This window comes from Falco punctatus, assembly GCF_963210335.1.
Source record: "Falco punctatus genome assembly, chromosome: 13".
Taxonomy (NCBI): domain Eukaryota; kingdom Metazoa; phylum Chordata; class Aves; order Falconiformes; family Falconidae; genus Falco; species Falco punctatus.
The window spans coordinates 4,176,012-4,203,510 of NC_137593.1; the positions used below are offsets into that span (position 1 = coordinate 4,176,012).

General features: G+C 39.5%; 2 protein-coding genes across 3 annotated transcripts in view; both read right to left on the reverse strand.

The window, feature by feature from the left end:
* Nucleotides 1–17,840, reverse strand: part of SI (sucrase-isomaltase) — a 65,173-nt gene extending 47,333 nt beyond the window's left edge. Inside the window, exons 1-2 of the mRNA XM_080409560.1 lie at nucleotides 5,403–17,840; nucleotides 3,800–3,873 (exon numbers count right to left, since the gene is read on the reverse strand). Coding sequence (XP_080265686.1) covers nucleotides 3,800–3,873; nucleotides 5,403–5,526 — 198 coding nt within the window. The 5' untranslated portion in view covers nucleotides 5,527–17,840. The remainder of the gene's footprint in view (nucleotides 1–3,799; nucleotides 3,874–5,402) is intronic.
* A 52-nt stretch (nucleotides 17,841–17,892) lies between these two features.
* The window catches only part of LOC308072535 (sucrase-isomaltase, intestinal-like), a 29,285-nt gene continuing 19,678 nt past the window's right edge, over nucleotides 17,893–27,499 (reverse strand). For both annotated transcript variants that reach the window (XM_080409559.1, XM_080409558.1), the window contains one exon: nucleotides 17,893–26,899. In XM_080409559.1, the coding sequence (XP_080265685.1) occupies nucleotides 26,591–26,899 (309 nt within the window). In that variant the 3' untranslated portion in view covers nucleotides 17,893–26,590. The remainder of the gene's footprint in view (nucleotides 26,900–27,499) is intronic.

Genomic DNA, 27,499 nt, shown 5'->3' on the forward strand with positions numbered 1-27,499 from the left:
TTCCAAAAGCAGAAATGTTCATATGAATTTTACAGAACTTCAAATTGAGGTAAATTAACTTCCCCACCCAAAACAAAAACAAACAAAATCCCAAACAAATAAACCTGTTGTTTAAAGCATGTATCTCAGTGTAGTCGCACCAACCTTTACACTACTTTTCAGCAGCCTAATAAGCTACAAAACGATTCTATCTTTGGTTTTTGTTAGAAATTAACTTATTCATGTGCTGTTTCCTTAAGTTTTATGTTTGAAGATAAGATCTGGGTAATACGATAAGATATGGGTAATACACCACTAAGATTCCACACATTTTCTCACCTTAAGAACCTCAATTCATTACTTAAGGCAAAGAGCAGTAGTAGTAATACAAACTTCACTGTGGGCAAAGGGCAGTGTCCATAACTAATCTCAGATATCCAATTCCAACATACAGCTCTTCAAGACCTCCCCTCCACCTTGCACACTAACAGAAGCTGTTTCTGCCTCTATCTGATTGTGCCCAAGTATTTTTGTTGTTTGTGCCATTCTTATTTAAAGTATTCTGCCTCTTGATATGGTCCAAAATCTCTATTGCTGCTGTCTTTGGGAGCACTTGGTTTTGGGTTATAGAGGCCAAACTGGTCCGTACAGGTCAAAAATTTTTAGCAGCCTCTGAACAGAGCAAAGACAAGCCAGCTCCAGCCCGAGTCGTGTAAGTGCTGAAGGAAAGCATGGAGCCAGCTCACAGACGCACTGGCTTGGGAGGTCTTAGTGCATTTATTCAGTAGCAATTGCACAGAGCACAGAAATCTCTGCAAACCCACCCAAGATAAAACTCAGATTAATGGAGAAGATATTTGTCTCTCTGTCATGGAATCATCACATCAGAAAACATTTCTGCTGTCATTTTCATTATCTTCCAAGCAAAAACGACAGTCGGAGGAGAGATGTAGTGACTCATTTTCCCCCACATTGATCCACAAATCAATGTGCTTTCTAAGGCTGTGAAAACCCCATGCTCACTTTCCACCTTCCCAACTCTACCATGAGACTCCCTGTTTACCGTTTTATAAACTATTTCAGAGTAAATGACAAAAAGCACTGATCCCTTCCATGACTGCAGAGATCGCAGCTTTACTCCCTTACTTCTTTTCATTCATAGACAGGGGAATATCCCAAACACATAAGAACTGAGTTGCTGCCTCCGTCCTCTTATCCCTTCCTAGAGCAGTGACTATCCCATGCAATGCAGAATAGCTCAAACACATTTTCCTAAAGCCTGGTACTGCATTCCCAACTTCATAAGCATGCTTTTCTTTTTCTCCAGTTACTTCTCATGAATACTTGTTGACTGTTTTCAGCAATTGCTTGCCATTCCAGTGATATTCATCTAGCTAGATCTTGTTCTAGTGGATTTGTAAGCTATAGCTCTGTATTTTCATGGCACATTGAGCATGCTGCATAAGGAAATAAATACAGAAGTGCAATATTGGTTACACCTGACACAGGGAAAGGAGCAGAGTTCATCCCAAGACACCAGAGATGATGTTATAAAAGCTACATTTAGTGTAAATAAAGATGTGAGCTGATCACAGCTTCTGAGCTATAAAACCAGCATAACAGATACTAATACCCAAGAAAGCCAAAACTTAATTAGAACTAATCCTGGATATGAGGAAATAATTTATGCTGGGGTACAGTACGAGGTAGCTTCTGAACATTGAACTGAGCACCAAGGATTAAAAGAATAGCTTGTCTATGTGCTGAACTAAAATGTCTCTCTTACGTGTATCCAAACAAACCTCTACCAGCAGGCTATTTTGGGAAAAAAACCACACAAATTAGAACAAAAACAATACCCCCTCCCCTAAGCTTTCAGAGGTATGAGTCCAATAATGGACTATTACTAGCTCTGCTCACGGTAGTTCATTTTTTACTGGTGCATTATTGTCTAATCAAACTTCATGGCAATTTTCCACAGCAGTGAACAGCTAATACACATCTACTTTCTTTCAGCATGTCTATCTTCATCAGCCCTGTGATCAGTTAATAAATATCTATTTGCTTTCCATACTTCTATCCCCTGCAATCCTACTTATATTTTGGCATCATCTAGGACATCTTCAGTGAATAAAGAAATCAAGACAGACGCTAACCTGCCATAAGACCTTAGGCAAATCATAATTTTCCTAGCTGCTGTTTATTCTGAAAACCACTAATGGAAACCACTACAGAAGAGTTATGTTATTCTAAGCAGGTACCTGCAGTTTTGCAGCTCTGCTGGTTGCTGTATTAGAATAGCCTAAAGGACAATCAAAATGCTTCCAGCAGAAAATTTATACAAGAATGAACAGACACACTGGGGTGGGACTGGATTGTGTCAGGCAAGGACCTAACAGCTTTCATCAGGGCACAGGTCAAAGGTGATGTTTGTCTCTAATGCTGTGAAATCTTCTGCCTGGTCTTCACTAATGAAAAAAAAACCAGATTTAGAAATATTCCAGAGCAAGTACCCCAATGTTCAAACCTGCATCTGGCCTTACATTTCTGCTGTTATCTATCATTTCATTCTTTTTAATTCTTTCTGATCACTGATGGTAAAAAGCAAGGACAGACTTACAATAAGGCTTACACCTGCAACCAGAGCAAAACTATTTCCCTAAGTGCTGCAGTTATCATACAGTGAATGTGGGGTGACTGGTTCAAAGGTAGTAATTCAAGATTAAAGTGATCTGCATGACTGCTTCTACTGTGGTATGCTTGCTTCTGGGGGTGGGGTTAGGGGTGGGGGTGGGGTGAAGGAACAAGAAGAGTAGAGCAACAGACTGTGTTCTGAGCTTTTACAAACCTGTTCACTCACAGGACTTTATTGAACTATATATTGTAACAAAACCCATGGCATGATAGAAGCTTAACAACCATCATTTCCAGAATTAGATGGAATTTCCTTAGAGATTGAGACAGCTGGTTAAGAATTTTTTATACCTCTGTGAATGACAAACACCACACATCATAAATATATTCACTCTTTTATCTCCTAAGCTGCACACACACACCCCCAAAGAAAGATGCCAGGCATTCACCAGCTTCCAACAGAAAATGACAACATCCATCATAAAGATGAAAAATAATTATAATAATACAAATAATAATAGCCTTTCAAGACCAACCACTACACAAATGTTCTGAATGTGAGAGCACTGAAAAATTCAGATGATTCTTTTCACTGGGAATCTTAACTCATAGAACCTTAAGACAAAACGTCATTTCTAAACTCTGCACTCTCCCAAATGAGAGACACCACAACCAAGCAAGATTCCCTGAGATTCAAAGGGGTTCTGAAAGGAAACTGTTACCATGTCTCATATTATAAAAGTCTTGTGCATCTGGGTAAAGGGCATCCTCACCTGCTATTTCTGATCTATTACAAATGCTAGTACTTGACCAACAGACAAAAGGAAACTCTTCAGGCAAACTTGTTAAAAGAGTGGCTTTTTTCAGCTGCCTGCTGTCTGACGAATTTTATTCCCACCTATCCCAAAACCACACTGCTAGGGAGTACTTTGCCAGTGGTCTTCAACCTTTGACAGCAAATGGTTACAGTGGCTAGAAAAATGAGACCTGTCAATAGGCTGAAACAGGTTATACAGGAGTTACACTACCCTGCAAAGCACTCAGGCAATCACAGATTAAAAAAAAAAAAAAAAAAAAAGTTAAGCAAACAACTGTTATAGTAGAGACAATTTACATGTTTGCAATCAAGCATAAGGCTTTATAGGATAAGTCTTATTTTCTATTTTTTTCTTAAATGCTTTCAGACCTTTGTTGATATTTGATCTGGGATGCAGTCAATTCTCTCTGCTATTAATATGTTTGGACATTCTGGCGAAAATTCTGTTAGGGAAATAAATTAACAGGTTATTACCAGCATTTCTAAAATGTAGGAATAACTTGATCACCTCTTAACTCAATGACTACTTCTGCTGTTTCTAACCATATTGAAACCCTAACCATTAATATAGATTCAAATGAGTGTAAGTTACAGCTAGTGTGATTCATTTTTACCTTTGAAAAATTGCATGCAATTATTTCAGATAAAGTTAGGACAACTTCACTTTAGGGTTCTTGAACATATGGGTGACTGATAATTTTATTTCTTAAGGTATACGTTAATCCAGTTTTCAGTACATCCTGTAGCTCAATATGCATTGCTTCTCATGAAAACACATGCCAAATAGAAATTGGAAGGACTTTTTTCTTAAGGTGTACTGTGCCACTGCTCTCAGAGGTGTTCCTTCCCCTGAAATACTGCTCTTCACAGGGGCTTGAAGTACAGCATCAGGCCAAAGCACCTTAAAGCTCCGTTAGGATGCTCTTTTAGATCTCAGGTTTGTCAGACTGAATTTAAGGTGATCTCTCGGCAACTTTAGCTGCAAAAAGGGCACCTGATGGCTCGTTTCAGTTTCTTCCAACACGGAAAGTCACTTTACATATATTTTGGAACACTGTGTATGTTTGGAATGAGAACTGTGAAGTGTAGAAATCTTGTCTCAGGCCAAGATGCACACAAATACATGGACACACCTGTTTATGTTATCTGCAATATATGCACTTGTGCTTTTTGCTCAGGCAGATTCCTACTTGTCTTGAAACTGAAACAAGCAGAAAAGATGGAGGCATTAGCCTGTATGGGCAGTTTTACTAAAACACCAAAGTGTTTGTTTTGTATAAGCACTTATTTATATTTACTGTCATTTTCACTTTCAAGCTTTTCACTTCAATCCCCATGTGTAAATGGGGTTACTCAGACAAAATGGGACTGTAAGCCGGATGCTCTATATCACATCCCTGTAAGACAAGTGGTTTCTAATGACCAACACATTAGCAGGAAACAGTATATGGTTTTTTCAGTTACAATTTATGTTCCACACAATGTGGCCACTCCCACATAGTCTCCTGATCCTTTTTCTTTTTTTTTTCAGTGTTCTTTTTCAATATTCAAAAATTTTATCATGCTAGTTATATGTTTATAAAACAAGTCCAGCCTTTAGAGAAAGGGATAAAAGTTGCTACCATGACGATAAATTCTGAGTTACGCTATTTATTACGTTCATAACTGATAACTTCACATATATTATCTGCAGGAAGAAATGACCAATATTCACCTTTGGGTATGAGAAGAACATCATAGCAACGCTAAGAGTCATAACTTTACTTTTTTTTTTTTTTTACAGTGCTTAGAGCGATTTTTTTTTTCCTCACATGAACGTCCATGTACTTGCAAAGTCTGAATCAGTGACAGAAATGATGCCAACAGGTAGTTCCTGAAGCTCTGCAACATTTACAACAACCTCACCAAGCAGAGCTGAGCAGTTCCCACCCAGGATTTTTGCTCTGGTTCTATACCAGCAGCAGCTACTTACCTGTAGTTTTGACACCGGATTCTCCTGATGCTAAAAGCCCAATGAGGACACAGGCTATGACTGTCACCAGGCAGACGATGACAATCAGTGTGATTTCCAGCCCACTGAACTTCCTCTTGCCCATCTAGACCCAGGGAAACACCGTTAGTCAAAGGAAAACACAAGGAACAGCTTTGAAAACTCATGAATTACAGTACTAATGTATTCAATTAGCAAAATTAATAAATGATTCAGGCTTTAAACCATGCCCCCTAATCCCTGCATTTAAACAAAACACTCCTCAAGGGCTACGTGCAATAAATCTCCTATTTATTCAACCATATTTAACGATAAATTCAGAATAGTTCACACAGCACAGGTTACTGCAGTGTTACACTAGTGGGCAATCACTGCGAAATGTATTTTCTTCCATGTAAACCCACTTTATACACAAAGATCAATTTTCTCCCGAGATTAACTATGGAGTTTCTTACATGCTACTGAAATGCCTGAAACAGAAAAAACCAACCAACCAACAAAATCCTTTACCTCCCCCCCCCGCTTTTTTCCCCTTTCTTTGTTTTACTATGTGTTCTGTTCTGCTGTTTGTTTGTTTGTTTTTTAAGAATAAACATCAACTATTCTGTTTATTAAAGGAGGATTTTGATTTGTTAAAGTCTTATTTGACAAAAACCTCTAATGAGCTCTGACAGCATGCTCATGACACATGGGAAAGCCAAGGCACGGTAGCAGGGTAAGTTACGTATTTGTAAAGTGGAAGAATCTATCAGGTGTACAAGCCCTTGGTACAGTGGTAGCTTTTGAAATCACAACTGAAATGAGAAAGCGTACGTCACTGGAGTCAGTGCCTTAAACTGCTCTGTAAAAGCCGTCTTTTTCCAGTATTACTTCTGTTTGTGAGGCACAGAGGAGCAAGGCACGCTGCGCCAAGGGGCTGTGCTGGCTGCACAGCCAGCTGCTCGGCCCCGTGAGACCAACACCGTACCACGAACACTGAACTGCGCACCAGCAATAAAACTAATTAAAACTAATCTCCAGCATCCAGATCAAGATACATTGACAGCTGCTACTGCATTTTGCATTTGGTTAAGAATATTTAACCTTATAAAACAACCTTAAAAATACATAGAAATGGTGGGGTTTTTTTATTTAAAGCAAGAAAGTGTGGGAATACATGTGCATCACACTGGTTTATCAAAATGCTTCTACATGTTTTAATGATGACCCAAAGGAATAAAAAACAACTTTAGAAGAAACTTTTTTTTTTTGTTGGTGCATGTGTGAAATAACAGTTTAAGTCTATTGTATATGGTTGCCTCCCATTTCCTCCAGGTGTAACTCATCAACCCACTTGCACCCCCCTGTTCATGGAGATCCCACAACCACAGGAATGAAGGAAGAGTAAAAGCAACACTGGCTTGTCATGGTTTAACCCAGCAGGCAGCCAAACACGAGGCAGCTGCTCACTCACTTCCCCCCCAGTGGGGTGGGGGAGAGAACTGGAAAAAAGTTAGAACTCATGGGTTGAGATAGACTGTTTAATAGGACAGAAACAAAAGAACAAATAATAATAATACTGATAAAAGAACACACAAAAAAAAGTGATGCATAATGCAGTTGCTCACCACCCACTGACTGATGCCCAGCCAGTCCCTAAGCAACAGGCTGTCACCCTCTAGCCAACTCCCCACAGTTCTATGGTTCGGCATGATGTCATATGGTATGGAATATCCCTTGGCCAGCAGGGGCCAGCTGTCCCAGCTTTTTGTACCCCCCCAGCCTACTCACTGGCAGGGCAGTATGAGAACCTGAAGTGTCCTTGATTTAGTCCAAGCATTGCTCAGCAACAACTAAAATGTTGTGTTAGCAACATCATTCTCATCCTAAATCCAAAACACAGTACTGTACCAGCTACTAGGAAGAAAATTAACTCTATCCCAGCTGAAAGCAGGACAACACCCACCCCTTATTCTATACCATCTAAGTCAAGCCCAGGTACCTCACTTTCCAATACAACCCAATTAATCACCACTGCCTTTCCTGTCTCTTGATAGATACACACAGATATCATTCTCCTAACCTATGGGCCATCCCTCTAAAATGTCTGCTGAGCTCATTTAGACTTTGGGCTCCATTTATCATAACTGTCCTGCAGGGCACAAGAGATCGTGTGCGGTGTTAGATTGTTTCATGCGGAAGCCAGTTGCGATTCCATCACCACTGCATTTATCTGGTTCTATCATTGCCGAACTTGGCTTGCTTTCATCAGAATTCATTCTTCAGCAATCTGGGTAATTCTTACTGTAATACCATTGATATGGTATATAGAAACCGTACTGATGGCATACAGTATTATATGGCAATTAACATCATGAATTCACATCATTGGATATTCTCACCCCAAACCAAATCCTCTTAAAGTACACATCAGACTTCCCAATCCTTTTGCATTATAACAAGTGTGCCCAGGTCCTTGAGCAAAACCAGTCCCATGAACGGGTTTGCCTTTGCCTGATGCAGAAATAACCCACACTATCTTCCCCAGCATACTTTTTGTGTGCACTGCAGGGGCTTTATCCTCTCCTATAGTATGTAAAAGTTTTGATGGGCAGGGCCAGCTTGATTGGCAGATCCCTTGAAGTATTGCCTAACCAGGTGACTTGTGCTAAATCTGCACCCTAAGTTCCCAGCACCCATTGCTCTCAGCGCAGTCTTTAACAGTCCATTACGTCATTCAATTTTCTCAGAAGCTGGTGCGTGAGAAAGGATGCCACTCAATGCCATGCGCTTTAGCCCCCAGTGCCTAAGGGTTTGATTTGAAAATTAATCCCATTAACTGACTCAAGTCTTTCTGGGGTGCCACGTCACCATAAGGCTTATTTTTCCAAGGCCCAGGATAGTGTTCTAGACAGTGTCATGGGGCACGGTATATATTTCCAGACATTTGGTGGTTGCTTCCACTGTTGTAAGCACACAGTGTTTAACTTGACAGGTCTGTGGGAGTGTGATATAGTCAGCCTGCCCAGCTTCCCCATATTTATGTTGAAGCCATTGTCCTCCATACCAAAGAGGCTTTAATCACTTGGCTTGTTTGATTGCAGCATGTTTCACATGAGAATAACCTGTGCAATAGTGCCTATGGTTAAGACTGCAATTCAGAATATTCATTCTCCAAAAACCCACACCACCTAAGAAAGTTTGTGTTTCCTTTTTGCTAGTTAGTGGAGACATAGCTGTTATTTTATTGATTACATCCATTGGGATTTGATGACGTCCACATTGCCATTTTATTCCTAAAATATTGGATCTCCTCTGCAGGTCCCTTGACCTTTGCTTGTTTTCTGGCAAAACCAGCTTTCAGAGGGATTTGGACTAATTTTTTTTCCCATTTATCAAAAACCTCTTTGGCTGTGTTGCTTCATATGATGATGTCACCAATGTATTGCAGATGTTTCAGAGCTTCACCATGTTCCAGTGCAGCCTGGTCCATGGCAAATGGTAGGGCTGTGTTTCCACCCCTGGGGCAGTTAATTCCAGGTGCATTAAATGAAAGCAAACTGTGGCCTGCAGTCTGCTACCAAAGGGATTGAGAAAAATGCATTAGCGATATCATCTGTGTCATATCACTTGGCTGCCTTTGACTCCAGTTCATAACAAAGCCTTAGCTTGTCCACTATGGCTGCACTCCGTAGCAGCACGGCTTCATTCAGGCCACAGTAATCTACTCTCAGTTTTCACTCTCCATTAGACTTTTGAACTGGCCATATGGGACTGGGTGAGCGAGCCCTGCTGATCACTCCTTGCCTTTCCAGCTGATGAAAGGGTATCAGGGAGTCTCAATCATTGCAATAGTGTCACTGATGTACTGTTGTGGTAGCAACCAGCACCTGTTCTTTGACCTTCAGCAACCCCACAACAAGAAGGGTCCTCTGGGAGACCAGACAAGGTAGACAGCTTCTTGATTTCCTCCATCTCCAAGGCCCACCAGTACCCTTTCAGATATCTGAAATGCCCCATCAACTTTCCCCAGAAAAGCAAAGCTAGTACTTAGATAACAGTGCTTTTCAGGCTAGTGATTAATAAAGAAGCTTTTGTATTTTCTCCATTAACATCAAAATTTGTAGCCATTTTTAATACTATGTTTACTGTTACTCCTGCAAGGAGTACTGTACTTAAAGCCTGCAACCACACTGCACATGGAAAAGCATACATCTTAAAGGCCTGGTCTTTATGAGGAGGAAATGATACTCCAGCAGTTCCTCTCCTGAGTTCCCTTTAACATTGGCTCAATGTGTGTCAGTTAAGAGTCCTAAAAAGCAACGTTCATTGTTCTGAAAACCAGAATTTTACTACAGTTATTGTCACCAAGCCCCACCCCCTCCCAGCTATAATGTTGCATTTCAGTTCATTCCTTCTCATGGTCTCCCCTAAAACCTGTGGCTTTGAAAATAAGGCTTTATAATTTATAAAGGTAAGTTCTGTTTTGTAATATGTACTCAGCAGTGAGGCAAAAATCTCCAGAAACTTGGATGCAGTAGAAGGAATGACATACCTTAAAGCTCCTCTGCCTGCTTCATCTGCTGCTCTCGATTGTAATGCTCAACATTAAAACTGATGCTTTATCCTTTGCTGTTATCAGTTCATTGCATTGTTTGCTAACCAGTCTACCAATGGCAGGTACATACGTAATTACAGGCAGATTGCAGAAACTGTACGAAACAGATACTGTGGTTATTGTAGCCAAGGAGTGGCTGGTTAATAAATAATATTTTGGTTCAATATGATGCATCTGATTCTGCAAATGAGAGAAAAGCAGCCATAAAATGTCAATAACCTTATCTATGTTGCATGACTAAACATTTTTTGTCTTCTTTTTCATATCTTTGTTACTAGAACATTCATGGAACCTTCACATTCTTTGTCTACCATTTCTGCTTTTAGTACCACAAGAAATCATTAAATGTTCCTGACTGAGGAAAAGAGCTATTGAAATAGTTGCAGGAGAAAATTGAATTCATGACCATTCAAGCTTTTTTAGGAATGAATTAGAAGGTATTAATTTTAATATTAATATAAACAGATTTCATGAGATACTAAAAATAAATGTCAAAAGCAGAAGAAAAAGATGAAAGATTAATATAGAAAAGAGTTTATGAGGAAGAGGTTTCAATAATGGTCTTAATATAAAATCTTCATACATAACTGGGTTTAGTCTTTTTCTCACAACAGATAGATTCTTATCATTAAATCCTTATTTTCCAAAGGAAAGCTTTCAATTCATACTATTGAAGTATTTACAAGTTATTTGTCAGTAATGACAAAAAAAGCTCAGAAGTGCCACTTGTATGCTTTGAACTGTTCATAAATTTATTCAGTTTTCTCAATATCTCACCTCCGACTGTGAAGTGCAGGAATTAGATGTGTCCTCTCTGAGCACAAAGGGAATAGCCCTCTATTCCTTAGTCAGCACTTGAAAGAAAGAAAATCAATCACACGCATAGAGCACTAGGGCTTTTCTGTAACCATCCATCTCTACACAAATCAATGTCACCACTCTCAATGACTCTGTTTTTGAAAAGCAGCCTGTTATTTAGCTACCTCACCCTCTCCATTTCATTGTAACATCATGTATGTCTTCACGTGCGCAAGTAAACTCTGGAAATTTAATTCTAACATCCCTCTCAATATTGCCAAATATGCTACATTATGAGTGCATATTGAGAAATAATGGTTTCACATGGATTATGAAGATATCAGTAGCTTGGGAGGCCTGGGGGTTTTGTTTGATATATGTCTGTTTTCCAAGTTTTATATCTTCATTTAACTGTTCCAGGAAAGTATTCAGTCTGGCAAAGCATATGGCCATGTGTTTCATTTAAACATGTCTGCAATCACCCTGCCATCAATATAACCATTTGCTTAAGTGCTTTCCTGAATTCACAGTGCTACAAACATATTATCAATCACCTAGAGAACATTTTCTATGCAACTTGAGAGTGTAAAAGCACTGAACAAAAAGGTCTCACAAGAGGGTTAACCAGCAGGTTCCCTAGCTAAGTATATTTTCATTAGTCTACAAAGGATATCAACATCAGGCTTTCAGGTCAAGATGTGATATCGAACTGCAAGGAGGAGGAATGGGGAAGGCTCTTCAGTCAGGGACACTGAGAGACCATAAAGACAACCAAGAACTCTATTGAATCAAAAGCAGGAACAGCATGGTCTCTGCTGTGTCCTGCTTTGGTTTCCAGGAATTAAAAGCTGATTTGTTTCCGACAGCTGGTAAGAAGAATTACTAGAAGCCCAGGAGTATAAGATAGACTGTAGAGAATAGTGTAGGAAAACAAGCTAGGAAATTAGGTACTGTTCAAAATGTCATAATTTAAAAAGCAGCATTTATCTCTTAGCTTTTAACAGGTCCATTTTTAATTCACTTTCAACTTGAAAAACTTGTTAGCTTGTCATAGTTCGTATTCACCCAGACAGTTGTGCTAATAATTGAGTTTTCAGCCAAGGGACCATGTTAGAAAAAAGAATTAGCTTATGCTTTTTCTACAGTTTCACAAGATTTGGGGTTTTAGTGTTTTGGTAGCAAACATTTACTTTAAGTTACGGTTTAGAGTCCTTAATTCCTGCAAAAAGCTCCTTGTTGATTACCAGTTCAACCAGGAAGCAAATAATTAACTGTCATGAAAGGACACCCATTTTACAGATCCAACAGGGGCACACTCCTGTGCTCCCCACAAGTGACATTTATATGCCTGAAAAAACTCTGCAATCCCAGTTCAGCAGGCTGGGAGCTCTTCAGTGCAGCTACGGTCATATTCAAGGAAGGAAGAAGGCTAAGCAGTTTTTAGAAACAGCAGTTGGTAGCCCTGTGCTCAAAGACTCATCTCTCAAGCCTCAGGAAATGAAACTATCTTGATTTGCCTTCTGCATATGACAACACAACTGCCAACTGAGGTCTCCTCCTCTGAAATACAGATGCCACCCTTGCTCCTTCAGAAGAGGGAGAGATCAGCCCTTGTCACCTTTCTGTGTACTGAAGCACAAGTGACTGTTTGGTACAAAGAGCCATAGGTCTGCGCTACACTCCCAGGTCAGCTACTCATTAGCTTACTGTCAGCTGCTAATTGTTATGCACTCATCATCTGCTTGCTTCATGATTTTTCCATGTGGGTAATGAAGATGAAAATAATTCTGTGAATGCTTCTAATGTCTTTAGATGAAAGCAGGATAACAGTCTTACCAAGACACAACATGAGACAAAACCAGACAATGATAGGAAAGCTTCAGTTCGAGCTATGAGAAGATTCTCCTTTAACAACTTACGTAGTTCACATCTGAACACATTTACATTACTCTGGTGCGAACAGAATATTGCTGGGCCTCAGCAGAACATATACGTCACTGTGAGGTCACATTAAGTGAATTATTTTGATTAGTGGCATATAGAGTTTTTACTTAGAGAACAGAGGAGCGCCCAGCCTCTCCAAGGAGTCACTGGGTTGTTATCCCAGACAGCTTTACAGACCCTGAAGTTTCTGGCTGCTATGCCCTACTAAACAAATGCCTTGTGGTCTGTGACCTGAGGTGCTGGTCCCCAGTCACCTGCTCTGGTAGGAGCACTGCAGGCCTCTGCACTCAGGCTCCTGTCCCAGGTATGGGGGCAGGGAGACCATGCACAAGTCCCTCCCTGGCAATATGAACACAGTTGTACTACAGTTTATATCTAAATGCATCTGCAAATATCTGAACATTACAGATCCTGCATACATTGAGTAATAACTTACTTTTCCTGAGATAAAGCAAATATCCTAATTGGGCAAAAGTTAAACTGGGTCAAATCAACATTTTGGTGAGTGTCTCAGATTCTATATCATACAACAGGTTGTTGGCAGGAGACTCAATCTGTTCCCCCTGTAACTCTGCTGCTGTAAGTGGTTTTATAGTGGTGATGAATTTGCTCCCAAGAATTTCAGGACACATTGGCAAACTAACGAGGCAGATGCACGCAAGCAGAAAACTGGTCCAAATTCAGCACAGCTCTTAAAGGGCTCATGGGAACCCGGTGATAAAATTCCACCACCAAATAAAAAGAAGATCACATGAATGTTACTCCTGTCCCCCAAGTCTTCCTCTGACACTGAAATCATAGATTTGTTTCAGTGTTCTACCAGAGCACAAACAACTTTTCAAAGCCAGAAGCACAGCTCCTGTGCATACTGAAAAAGATCCGGTTTTAGAAACTCCATTAGAACAATCCCAGCCCATACAGAGAGGTAACAGAAACTATAATTACACTTTTCCCATTCTTATGTTCACAGGGAGAAAAGACTAAGTGTTTTCAGCATTATTTCTCTATTTTACATAAACACCGAATATAATATACAGTGCTGAAACAGAGGTTGAAGACTAGGACTTCTTAATTCAAAAAGAGTATCTTTAACTCTTAAACTACCTTGGCAATATTAAACAGGAGCAAAAGAAAATTTAGGCTGATGCCTCTTCCCCTTTATTCTTTACAGATTGTACCTTATTTTCTTTAGTACATGTGTAAACAGAAACCTGAATAAAGTTCTCAGACCTTTGAAGAACACTGCCAAGCAATATAAGTTTGGTAGAATTCAATGCAAAGAAGGTTCAGTGTACACCTTAACCAGTTCTTTAGCACTCTCCAAGACTGCAGTGAACACCTGGAATATGCAATGTGGTTCACAGAACAGCTTTGTTTGCTGCACCACCACCCTCCAGGGCTCTACCAGTGCCTGTTAAGATTAGTAAGGAGATGGACTGCAAAGAAAACACTTTCAGAACGTTCATTAATGGCTGTAACAAATTAAATACCACAATGTTGCAGCACTATCAAAACCAGCCGACTACAACAAGGCTTTTACCATCACATATCAGGTTACCTTCAATAAGCAGTTCCTGCACCTTGCCCTGGCACAGCCACCAATCACCCACAAGGGTTCAAAAGTTCATCTACTGTCTATGCTGTTTCTTCACCCTCTCCAGGCCAGTCCATCCTGCTTCTTGCCTCTGCCATGTCCAGATTCTTTCTTCTGAGGGCTCCTCTTCCAGCCAGCATCTCCTCATCCAGGCCCCTTTCTTCTCCTGGGGCCTCTCCTTGTATCACCTACATCTGGGGGCACTGTCTCTCCTCTCTGCTTCTTTCAGAGCTCCTCCCCCCATACCCCTTACAGCTATTTAACTACTTAGCAGGAACCAGCCACAGCTGCACATCATCCACATCAGCCAACCCACCGCCCCTGAAGCCAGCCCACAGCTGTATGTTATCAGTGTTAATTAACCTGCCTTCACCCTTCTAAAATTCCTCTACACCACACCACAGGCATAATTTTTCTTTTTTAAGCTTCAATACCCAGTATTCAGAATGGAACTTTGAAAACTAGTGTAAGGTATCTTTTTATTGAAATTTCTAGACAGAAGACTTACCAGAGCTTCCTGCAAAATTTTTATCACAGCTCCAAATCTGAGCATGAAGGCACACTGTTGTTCAGCTTTGCAACATCATAGGCTGCTGAAGAGGACAGAAGATTCTTGTGTTTGGGGGGGGGGGTGAGGGGGGGTGGGAAGCAACAAAACCCCAAAACAAACTACAGCTGTGAATCAATTGTACGGAGAAACTGATCAAGAAAACTCATGGGGAAAAAATGAGAATAATTTAAAAAATATATGTACCTGCTCTGAAGTGTCCTTCAGACACCAAACTCAGATTAATGCAAATCCGACCAAGCAAGACAAGAACGTGGGAAGCCTCACAAATGCATTACAAACATTTTTTCTCCAAAAAAGACCCTGGAAAGGAAGAATTTGAATTCAGCCAAAGTTGTCTCATTTTCCCAAAGTACTTCACAATTCAACATCAGATACTGTGAGCCTGGTTTCAGACAAAAGTAATTTTCCTGTCATAGTAACGAACAGCCAAAAGATTTTGGTTTTGTTTACTAACCAGATACAAAAATAATGTAAATGGAATAATTTCATTGTCATGGCAAATTAGAACATGTTTGAAGTTAATTTTCAAAGTATATGTAGTTTCTTTAAAACCAATGCAATTAGACATCGTATAAACACTATCTTTTTGTAGATAAAGAGGTTTCAGCATGTCTAAACCATGGGCTTTTATCCTCATTCAAATAGCACTTTTGAGCCAAAAAAGTATGGCAGAGGTAACAAACATAGCGTAAAATTGAATACCAGTGTTATTTATGAATTTTTGTTAGGTCAAGTTAAAGACCAGTACAAGTCATGACAGTGATTACAAAGATAAGAATTCCAACTGAACATACATTGTATAGTAAGAGGAAGAAATTTTGCAGCTCAGTGCAAATGAGGAAATTACTTGCTATGAATCTCTAAAATATAGCAATCATTTCATAAAATCTTACTGTAGTTAGTGCAGTGCACATTTTTCAGGTGCTTGCGATGATTCAGTTGTGAAGACCTGAAATCAGAGCAAAAGAGATATAACAAGGTTTTAATAAAAAACAGCACACCAAACTTAAACCATCTCATTCTTTTCTTTATACCTAGTAAACAAAAAAAAAAGCAGAAACTGAGAAGGCATCTGATGTAGAAAGAACAAATGTCATGATGGTTTGAACCATAATCATGAATATAAATCACTTGATTATGTCTGTAAATGAATAACTGCTGTTCTTTAAGATAGCAAATTGTAGGTCTTACTAGAACCAAATCTTATGTGTTTCCAGTATTTATTATCTACCTTTTCAGCTAAGGAAGGAATTACAAGACTGTGAAAAAAATACATTTTTTCTTTGGCCATTCATGCATTAAGATGCGGAAGTATCAAAATGTGTTTGACACCATTACTTGATCAAAATCTATTGTCTGGGTTTTATTTTTTTAAGCTGTAATGAAATAACATGAGGGATATCAAAAATGTAACACGTCCTACAAGCAAGTGATTTGGACCCGTCATTTGTAGCTGACCATTAACTTTAAGATAGACTTCACTGCCTATAAAAAAAAGAGAATTAATATTTATTTCCAGCTAATTGCTAGCTCCTGATGGTAGATAAAGTTCAAAAGTGTAGAACCAGTAACCCTAAGCTACATCCTCACAACTCTACTCTGCCATCTCAAGGATGCTCCAAACAAGATAATATTGCCCACACCCTCAAGGAAGCTTTGGGCTGCTGTAACACATTCACACTGAAACCTACTGAGGGTGTTTGCAAGCCTATAAGGTCCAACAGCTGCCTCTGTGCCACCCTGTCCTAAACTTTTTTGTCTCTCCCCTCTTTCACCTTCTTAAGAGTCAGACAGTCTCTTTAGCAGCAACCCTGATCTTCCTGCTCTGCTTCAGGCAACGTGCAGAGCATGGAAAGGCATTCTTGATTTGCAGTTTGATGAAAACACCCACCATAGCAAAGCTGAAGAACACCCAAACAGAGAGGTTTAGTTCATTAGTACTTATTCCTCCTCAAATATCTGAATTCAGGGTTTGAGCCAGCTAGCAAAATTACTCTAACAGAGCTCAGATGCTTCTTCAAGAAATACTGACTTTCCAGAAAATGAGGGCATTATTGAAGGGTGGAACTTGGCAGTGTGTTAAATCTGAACTGTTCATGTGGCATGTCACAAGCTGACAGACAAAGCCCATTGCAGGTGCTTGTTTTGGGGTCTTATTTCTAGGAACAGCTGTTAGGTTTTACTCTCAAGTCTTCATTCTCTCAAGTTCTTTAGCTTTATATGATTTTGTGTGTGTGTTCCTTCCCATCTGAAATGTACTAACAGAAAGAAATCTTCCACTAGCAGATCTGAGACATTAGAGATGTTTTCTGAACATGGACAGGTCAAGGTTAATATCCAAATTACAGTTTATTGCTTTGAGTAAAAAAAAACCAAAAACAAAAACACCAACAACCCCCACACAAAACCTAATTGGTGAAAAATTGGAGAACTGGTTTCAGGAAACAAAAAAAGCATACATCAGGTATTAAACATCTTTAAAAAAGAGAAAGTCCTCCCCTTTCCTTTGATTCCTTACAAAAGAGGTAAAACTGTCTCAAACATCCCAAGGCAAGTCATCAATTTTTGCCTTCTGGAAATTAGTAAATTCATATATGTATCTGCTTAACTAAAGCACATATAGTCTAATAATTCACCATAGGCAAAAGAGACTCTTGGATTTAAGACCCCAAATCACCTCAGTCTGTATTTAGGCTGTCAAAATGCACACCAAAAGAAAAATATTTATATGACTACCCTCTTGAGCCGGTTTGAAGACACATATGCACAGACCACTAGGAAGCCCAAAAGCCTGCCAGCTCCAAAGGTTCTTGAGTCATACATCAGGCAGTTCCAAAGTAGTGTTTGATATATTTTCTAATGCTATTTAAAAACAAACAACCAAAAATACCACCCCCCCAAAAAAAAAAACCAACAAAACAAAACACACACACAAAAAAAAACCCAACCCAGGTTCTCTGACTTTTTTTGGTTCGTGAGGCTGCATACACACATTTTTTACTCCCTCTTGAAACTAGAAAGGCCAGAAACTGTAGGTGTTGCTTTTAAATGAGTGTTAATGTCTTCACTTTGTTAGAAGAACAATAAAAAGCAAACAAGCAAAAAAAAAAAAAAAAAAAAAAAAAAAAACCACAGAAACAAAAACACACAAACCAAAAAAAAAACCCAACACCACAAACCAAACCAAAACAACATGAAGTATTTTAAGGTGAAATTATGGAGTTGTAATATAGACAATAACCTAGAAACAATAAAAAACCACAGTTAGTAAACAATACTCAAAACACACCTTATTAAGTCCTAACTTCATTATCTACATTTCCTAACCAATTATATTTCTTTCCATAACATTATTGAACAAAAGCTGAAATAATAGATTTTCTCCTAGCTTTTGGAGCGAGGAAAAATATAATTCTGAAAGTAGCTACTTAATGAAATCACAATGTTTTGACCCTTTGCGTTTTTTGTCAAACCTTGTCTGCTGACTGTTTCTATGACTTTCCTTGTCCTCCAGACAACGCCTGTGCTTCTTGCTGCTACTAAGCAAGAAACAAAGCAAAGCCACCATTATTATGTACTTATTCCTCGCCAGCTTTTTACGTATTTAGATGTTTTATTACAGGATATTATTTGGGTCTGCATATTTTCCGCAGTAAAAATAATAGAAGTTCATTGTAAGAAAACAAAAGGATTAAAGGCTTAGGAGCTTTTTTAAGAAAGGGTGAATATTTGATATTCACATATTTGTAATAATAACTGAAAGATATGAATAACAGCAGTGCCACGAATCTAATTTTCTTACACCTCTCTTTCTATATGGTAATTCAGTAACCACTCAGCAGGCAGCCTGGTCTGCATAAGTGACAGGCGGGCTCATGCAGGCATCATGCATCATCTCATGCTTACACCATTCACGATGTGGAAAATCTCAGAGTTCAAAGACATACGACCTCCATTACCACAGTCCCCTCCACGACATTTAACCTACACAGTGACATCTAAACTGCAGCCTTGCACCTAGTGGCAATATTTGCATTGCTGTGATGAAGCACTGAAATCCTGAAATGTTAATTAAACCCCTTGGATGCTTCTGTTTTACACACACATCTCTCATATCCTTAAAGAGTCTGATCATATGATCATACCTGCTTCAAGGTTTTCTCTCTAAATATAATAGCTAGAAGCTTTTTGAAAAAACACCACCACCACCACCACCACCACCACAACAAACAAACTGTGATACTTTTACAGTTATTTGTAACCTCAAGTAGGAGTCTGAATGAAAACATCAAATATATCCAGACATTGAACAAATGTTTTAGGGGTCAGCAAGGCTGCAGCGTTCTGTAGGTGCTGTGCACGACACCTTCTACAAACAACACTGCAGAGGGAGTTGTATTTACATTCACTGCAGAGAACATTCGGCTTTCCTTCTGTGTAAATCCATGTGCATTGACTGATTTTGCTAAACTGAATTGCTTTCTACTCACTGAAGATCTGGTGTGTTCAGTAGGAGGTTACTACTTATTTACCCTGGACAGTCCCTGGACGCTGACACAGGTGGCCCAGAGAACTTGTGGAACATGCCCCATCCCTGACAGTGTTCAGGGACAGGTTGGGGGCTCTGAGCAACTTGGGCTAGTGAAAGATGATCCTGCCTACAGTGGGGTGTGGGCAATTAGATGATCTTTAAAGGACTCTTCCAACCCAAGCAATTCTGTTTCCCTCTTCCAGATGCCCAGATTAGAAAATGTGATCCTCTTCTTCAGTCCTTCGGATCTTCTTCTGTGAGCTCCATAGCTACGCTTATCCTTCCTTGAGTCCCAAGTCAGTTCAAAGACAGAAGCAGCAAACAACACCAAGGTACCTGGTGCGGAGCATTTGCTGGGCTGCTGTTCTCTGCCAATGTTTATTTCTTGACACTCCGGTTACATCATGGGTACTGCAACCATCACAAAAAAATGTACAGAAGCTGAAAGATATTAGAAGCAGCTCCAAAAATCAGAAGGTACAGCTTGCATGTGTTCAGGGAAGACACACCTTAAGATATTAACACCATCATTCATTAACTAGAAGTCTTATCTATCTTGCAGCTCATTTGAGATTCTTTAAAACCACTGTCACCACAAGGCTCAGCACCATACATTTTTACATTGCTCTATCCATTAATATACGTTGGGTTTGTTGGGGGTTTTTTTTTGGTGTTTTTTAGGGCGTTTTGTTGTTTGGGGTTTTTTTTTCTTTTATTTTGTTTGTCTGTTTTACCTTGTTCTTAAGATGTGTTTACACTCTCCACATGACAAATCTCCCAGCACAAGTATATTACCTTGTGGCCACTTTATTTCCATCCTAAGGTGCTCTCTCATACAGCCTCCTCTCCTTTCAACGCCGCTACAAAATCCTTGACTCAGGCTCTTGCCATTACTTAATATAAGCAAACAGGGAAGAAAATACCTTTTGAGTCAGTCTGGGGTAGGAAGCTGCCGGGACCGGGAAATACTCTCCTCTCTGATGGCTGCTGGGGAGCAAAGCTCCCAGTCTAGCCTGCAGCTAGATGATTTTGCCACTCGAGTGACCCCATGGTGCACACAAGGGTCTGAACAGAGTCACAATCTGCAGAGTCAGACACTTACGTGGCCCACAACATCAGCACATCAGCAGTAGGCAATGGCTCTCAAAAGAGAAAAAAGCAGGGGAGACACACAGAGAGAATGGAAAGACAGAAACAGGGAACTAGCCAAAACCAAGGGGCAAACCCCCCCTCAATCCCATCGCTTTTGTAGTTTAAAAACGGTGTCCCTACAGGATGCAAAAGTGGCCATAGAACATTCTGGGAACTTTTGCCTGAGAGCAGGATAACTTTTAAGAGAGGTGCTTAGGCATCACCCATAAGGAGCCAAGGCTGCTACGCTGCCAGCAGAGGAAAGGAGTGTCTGCAACATCCTTGGGTGCACAGGAAAGTTATGGGTTATGCTGGCGCCAGGATGAGCTGGCAATTACTTTCATAGTGACCAGCATGCAAAAAGCACCCTAAGAAATACCCCTTAAGTAACCAAAGCATTAGCAGCAGTGTTACATGGCCTTGATAAATACCTATCCTCACAGTTAATATTGAACTGAGTTATATAAGGAAGAGTATTGATAAAGCCACAATCTTTTACAAACTCCACAGATTTAAGAATGCATCACTCACTCTAGGAAAACTTTGCTCCTAAAAATGAATAGCTTGACTACCAGAATGACCTTGTACTGTCTATAAATTTTACTAGACTTGAATAAAGAGTTTAATTTCAGTTGATAATAATTATATGCGTTCACAAAAATGTATCCCAAATTAATTTTAAGATGAACAAATAAATTGGGAAATTAAAGCAAATGAAGTCGTTACTATAGTAATATAAAATTTCACATAAAAGTCCTAATTTATCATGAAGGAAATATGAAAGCTAATGAATTCAGTACATGACATCTTTTCACAAAGGAGTAACTTTACCCAAGTTTAGCCTGAGAAGGCTTTTTTATAACTCTTTTTGAAATCCTGTTTCCTGTAATGAAGGGCCCCACAGCTGAGCAATTTTACCAAAAACATTTTGAAGATTAGGAATGCAATATGACATTTTCTCCCTGAAGCATCACAAAGATCTCCAATGCTAGCATGCTTATATTTTGTCATATCTAGTAATTTCATTGTTGTGGCATAGGGAAGATTAAAAGAAAGGATAAGGTGGTCCTTTAAAGTAAGTATAGTCTTTTAAAGGAGGTATGGGGTCTTACTTATTTGTAGTGTACAATGAAGCAAGTCTTCTGTAAATTTTTTTCAGGATCTTTTTATGTGTGAAGGAAAATATGTAAGCTTCAGAATATATGGGGTCACTTTTAGTACTACTTCTGGTTCAAGTCCTAAAGCTGCATTCCAGCAATATTTATCTCAAAACAGACACCTGACTGTAAAATAGGACTCTTCCTTGCACTATAATAGCTTTGACATTGTCTTACAAGACATTGTCAGCTACAAGCCAAAGGAGAACAGAGATCTCCAAATGGAGCTGTTTTAAGAAAGACTACTCCCAAAGGAAATTTTGTGGCTTGTCACCCAAAAAAGCCCAAAATATTAGACTGTGCTTATTTAAAAAAACATGTCAAAGCAAGAATTACCTTATAACTTAGAGGCAAACCACTTAGGATCATCTAAGTTGATCATCTATGCCTGATGGTAGCTAACATGAGACTGGCCCTGAAACATAGAAATTATGGGCAGAGTTATAGCCCCCAAACCATGCAGGTAACACCAACAGTATATTTTTTTTTTTTTTTACAAAATCTAGCACACATGAAATCAACGAGAAATTTTACTCAAAAAACACAGAATTTATATTCAGTTCTCAGTTTTGAAAGGTGAAGTTACACTGAAGTGTCATACTGTTTAAGATCACATGGAGACCTTCAACAATACTGAAATGTGACAGCTTTATACACATAATACCTTCATAAGAAGTAACAGTACTGGTATGGTTTTTCAGTTAAAAGTATTTTAAGATGTTGAAAGGGGTAATATGAAAGTTTTTTTTTTTTAAATGAGAAAGTCAGTGGTATGGCTGATGTTATTTTGCGGGCATTTTAACTTGATTGTACACTGTAGTCTTTGCCTAATTCAAGGTAGTTTGGTGATTATCAGGTGCTGTGAATAAAACAGATAAATTCTTGTAACCTAAACCGAGAAGCCACTATCTCTGTTGAATACAGAAAAAGCAATGGATCTTTAGGGCAGAATTACTAATTGTTCATTTATTTCTCCTCTTTTACTTTTGTGTTTGTATCACTATAAACATAGTTCAAACAGCATAGATTTTTTGGATTTCTGACCACAAGTCTCTGATCCCTTCCCTGCATTCAGAAGCCCTTTTAGAGTTGGCATTCCCTTACTTAAAAAAAAAAAAAAAAAAAAAAAGCGCAGAAGATTTTGTAATTCAACTGTGTGTATGAATTTGGTATGAGTTTGATTTTCCCCCCCATATCCAAAAGTCAACAACACAATGAAATATACCCATTTTCTTTACATTTTTAACTCATCTTTTTGATTATGTACACAGCTTACACAGTCCTGGCTCCCTACTGAAAGAGAGGAAGAACTAAGACTTAACAGAAAACTGAATCTCAAAGGAAGGGTAGCAACACGCCAGCAGCAGGAGAGGTTGGGCAGTCTCCCTCTGCCAGAAGACTGGCTAGACTGAATGCCCCAGCAGCGCTGTTCGTGTTTGAAAGATGCTCCCTAGAAGCGCCATCTCGAAAGGCAACACACTTTTATACATTTATTGCAGCTGCCTTTAGGAGTGCTTGACTGTGTGGTCCGGGGAGGCAGGAGGGGGTAGTGCCCTGGATGGGCACAAACCATGCAGGCAGAAACCCATGCCAATAACTTCCATGGAAGTGCAACTATCCAATTTTCAAATCAATAACTGTGTCCATATACTATACACATATATGTGGTATGTATCTATACATAAATTTCTCTATTTCCAGACTTCACATGCTTTTAGGCATAAAGTACCTTCTTGTTGGTATGCGTGCTATTTAAATCAAGACAAAATTTTAAACAAAAAACATTTTAAAGCTAAGATACAAAAGGCGGCAAACAAACAGCATTAGGAAGATCGAGGGTGTTAAGACCAGTAAGAGCAAAACGTTTCTCATTGAAGAAGGCATGGGAATGCTTTCCCACATCCAGCTCGTTCACTGTCCAGGCACACATGGTCACAATAAATGCTGATGCTTCTTTGAAATCGCTGTTATCAATCCTATCCTTCAGCAATAAATGCACGCAAAGTAGTGCTGGTAATCACGGGCACTGCAAGTTCTTGCCTTTCTGCACTACCACAAGCAGATCACAGGCCTCCTGGCAAGATGCACCTTGGAATCTATGCTAATTTCATTTATCATCGGGCTTCCATAAACACAGCCATCATTTCTGAATGCCACTGCTAACAGCCAGTAGCATATGAGCAGCCCCTCCAAGTACACAAACAGCATCCTGCAAACTTCCCTACACATCATTATGCTAAATGCCACCCTCTTCTGCATTACTTGCAGCCACCTCTGTGATAGCTTATTGCTATTCCAAGGGTAATACATTCCGGATGGAAAGGATACATGACATTTAAGTATCTCGTACCTGAAGACAATTTAAATGCAGTAATGTTGAAGAAATTAGTTAAAGCTTCCCATATAATCTATGGTTCTGGTTCCCATAGGCTTGAGGACAAATCTTTGTTATCTCTGTTGCCTTAGGTTCCAGGTCACAATTTCTTTTAAACGGCATATTAATTCTACAAATCATAGTATTATGCAGTTTAAATCAGGATACTTATTTTTGTTTTACTCTAATGTTAACCTGAAGGTTTAAATTCAGTTTTGCCTCTGAAGGCATGTTCAGGTATGTTCTCCAGAAATGCGATTGCTTTGGCCGGGATCCATCGTTTCCCTGTGCTCCCAAAGCTCCTCCTCCAACACCCCTCGCTACACTGAAAGCTTCTAAGGCAGAAGCAGCCACCAGCGCTTCTTTTCCAAAGCGATGCCTAAGCAATGCACTCTCCTACAGCTTGGAGTTCCCACTCTGAAATTGTTAGACAATCCTCACGGCAAAAAAGGATTTCATGAAGGCTAGAAGCACCATACATACCAATGCGAACCCCATCATCCCAATAAAGCTGTCCTTCTGCAAACAGGGTGTCATTCAAAGCCACAGTGAGTCCCATCGGGTTTTTTCAGCTATGGAAAACACGATTCTTTCTCAGTTTCCTTAGTTAATCACATAACATATTCATCCAACGTTAGAATGTTTTTAAAAGTATTGTATACCACTCAATTGATCTCCCATGGTCATCCTCCTAAGCCCATACAATTTGAAGGAAAACATTAGGAGGAAACAAAAAGAAAAATCAGCCATAAAACTCCAGTATTATCATACAGGTAGTTTCTCTGAGGACTGGCAGCATTTATATATATGTGTAATTATGCAAACCTAAATTTATCATTTTAGTTAATTTGATAAGTTGTATTAGCAGGTCTTTGCCAAGCAAGGATGTATCTACCTCTGATATGCAGGTTGATATGGTACAAAGGAGCTGGTAAAATTTGGAATTGTCCCCTAAATCCAGTATCTTCATCCTATGTATGAAAAAATAGAATGATCTTCTACTGAATTGCTGTCACCTTACTGGGGTGTTTTTAGACTGAATTTATCATGTTTTGCTACCCAGATTAATTAGGAGTTGTTACTGTAATTCCTTTAGTTACTGCAGGATTAACGAATGGTTGTAAGAGTGCTGTTTAAGTTAAAGTTGATACTGAAAGCTCATGGTCTCCAACCCATGCCTTTTTGTTGAAGTGGAAAAATTTGAAACTAGGAGAAAATGATTGTTAGGAGGGTCGTAGCTACAAATATTTTAATGGAAATTTCAAAGGAATTGCACTTACTAATGTGGTATGGGGCAGATCATAGTGCTGCCATGGGCATCACACATTTACGTGTACAGTTAAGGTAACAGGGTATATCTTATATTCAGCACATTCCTGGAAACCTCCTCAAAAGTTGAGTTCCACGAAACAGGATCTTGCCTCTGAAAGAAAAGAGACCGCAGTTAGTCAAACTGGACTGTTTCGTTCAGAAAAAATAAAATAAAATAAAGTTCTCCACCAAACTAGGGCACCTTCATTTCTATATTCTTTAATTAAATGACACAGTGACACAGAAAACAGTAGGTATCACTGTCAGCCCTAAGAGGGGAACGAGAAAGAGGAAAGGAGAGAAAAACCTCGGGGGGTGGGGGGGGTGGGGAAGTAGTGTAAAAAATGTTTAATGCAAAACGTCCCAGAGGCGTGACACATCCCAGCGTACATAATTTATTACCCTTCTTTTCTGCAGGGCAGCACTCAGGACTTGCAAGAAGAGACCAAAGCATTAATGACTGATTTCAGGGAGCACTTCCAATCTTTATTAAACGTATTGAACAATACCTTGGCAAATTGGGCAAGACTGGAAACAACATGATAACCCTGAATCTGCATTTTTAAAGGCTTTAAAAGTCCTATCGAAAGGTGTGCCGCTGCAAGATAAAGCACACAGTTTTTAAAAAGGAGACTTTAATCCATTAGATAGACGCCATATAAATAGCTCAACTCTGCTAGACCAGAAGCTTTAACTGGAACAGAAGTGCTCGTTCCATTTTTTTTTATTTTTCCAGTTATCTTGTTTTACAGCTTTCTACACTAGGGTCCTTAGCCAGCACAGACCTATATTTAGGCAATTATTTTCCTTTACTCTTAAAAGAAGTACAATATCTGATGGTGGCAAATTTGCAAAGTACAGACATTGCCGAGTCTTACTCCAGAATCTTATTACACTGCTCCATTTTCTCGTCTGTTGTATAATGATGGACAATTAGGACTGAGAGCACCAAGGTCAGTTTTGTTCCTTTAAGTATGCTTGCCGTAAAAGCACTCTATTTTAGTCTTGTCAGTGTAGTGCATTGAAATAAAAACGCCACACTGGGAAAAATACGGAGGCGTTTGATTCAGTCAAAGGAAACTTAGCACATGCTTCCTCCAAGTGGCCCAAATCCCCGAGCAGCCCCTATGCGGGCACAAAACCTCCCAGGTGAGGGGGAGCCCTACAGCACAGCTAGCCTATGAATAAAGGCAATTTTTGTTTGATAAAGAGGCAAACATGTTTCTGTCTTGTCCAGTTTGCTCTGAATGTACATTCTTTTGAGCCAGGCCAGCTTGTGCGATGTTCTGGCTGCTCTATACGTGTGTGTTGCCAAGGCCCAGCTGTTGACAACCATTAAAAAATTGTGACTCACCCGTGTTCCTTTCTGATTGTGATTCCTCGAATATGGATAAAACGCGCCCAGCTGCATCCAGCGAAGACACAGCTCATACTCCGAGTCTTTGAAGAAGCCACAGATATCAGCTCCTGTCTGAAATTTTTAAAATGATCCAATCGGAATAGTATAAAATCATGTACAACATCAAGATAATGAGTTATTACCTTCATATTTCAGTATCAGTTACTCCCAGCATTCCAAAGAGACTGAAAACCACCATACAGGAAAGGAAAAATCCCCCACCCGCACCCCACCCCACTTTGTAATTTTAAAGGTTACATAAATAATACATATTCCATTACCCAATTCCTGAAATAATTAAACAAATACCTATTTCTTAAATAAAGCCTTGGTCATTGCCACAAAGCACCTGCAAAGGCAGCCAAGTAAGCTTTAGGGCCAATAAAAAAAAAAAAACTTGCTGAATTCAGGGGGATTTATGCTTCCTAGCTGCTCCACCAAGGATACAAGCACCGTTCCCTGCAGCATATGTGGCTGGTCTATCCTATGTGACCAGCATGGATGCGTTACTGCTCCGCTTTCTTAGAACAATTCCTTTGCAGCCGTGCACACGTACTGTGAATCATTACAGCAAAATCCGAAACCACAATACTAGTTAGAAAGCTCCACTGATTAAATCACACTCTCTCCAGTGCTGGCTCCACAATAATTGCCTAAACAGCTGCTTCAATA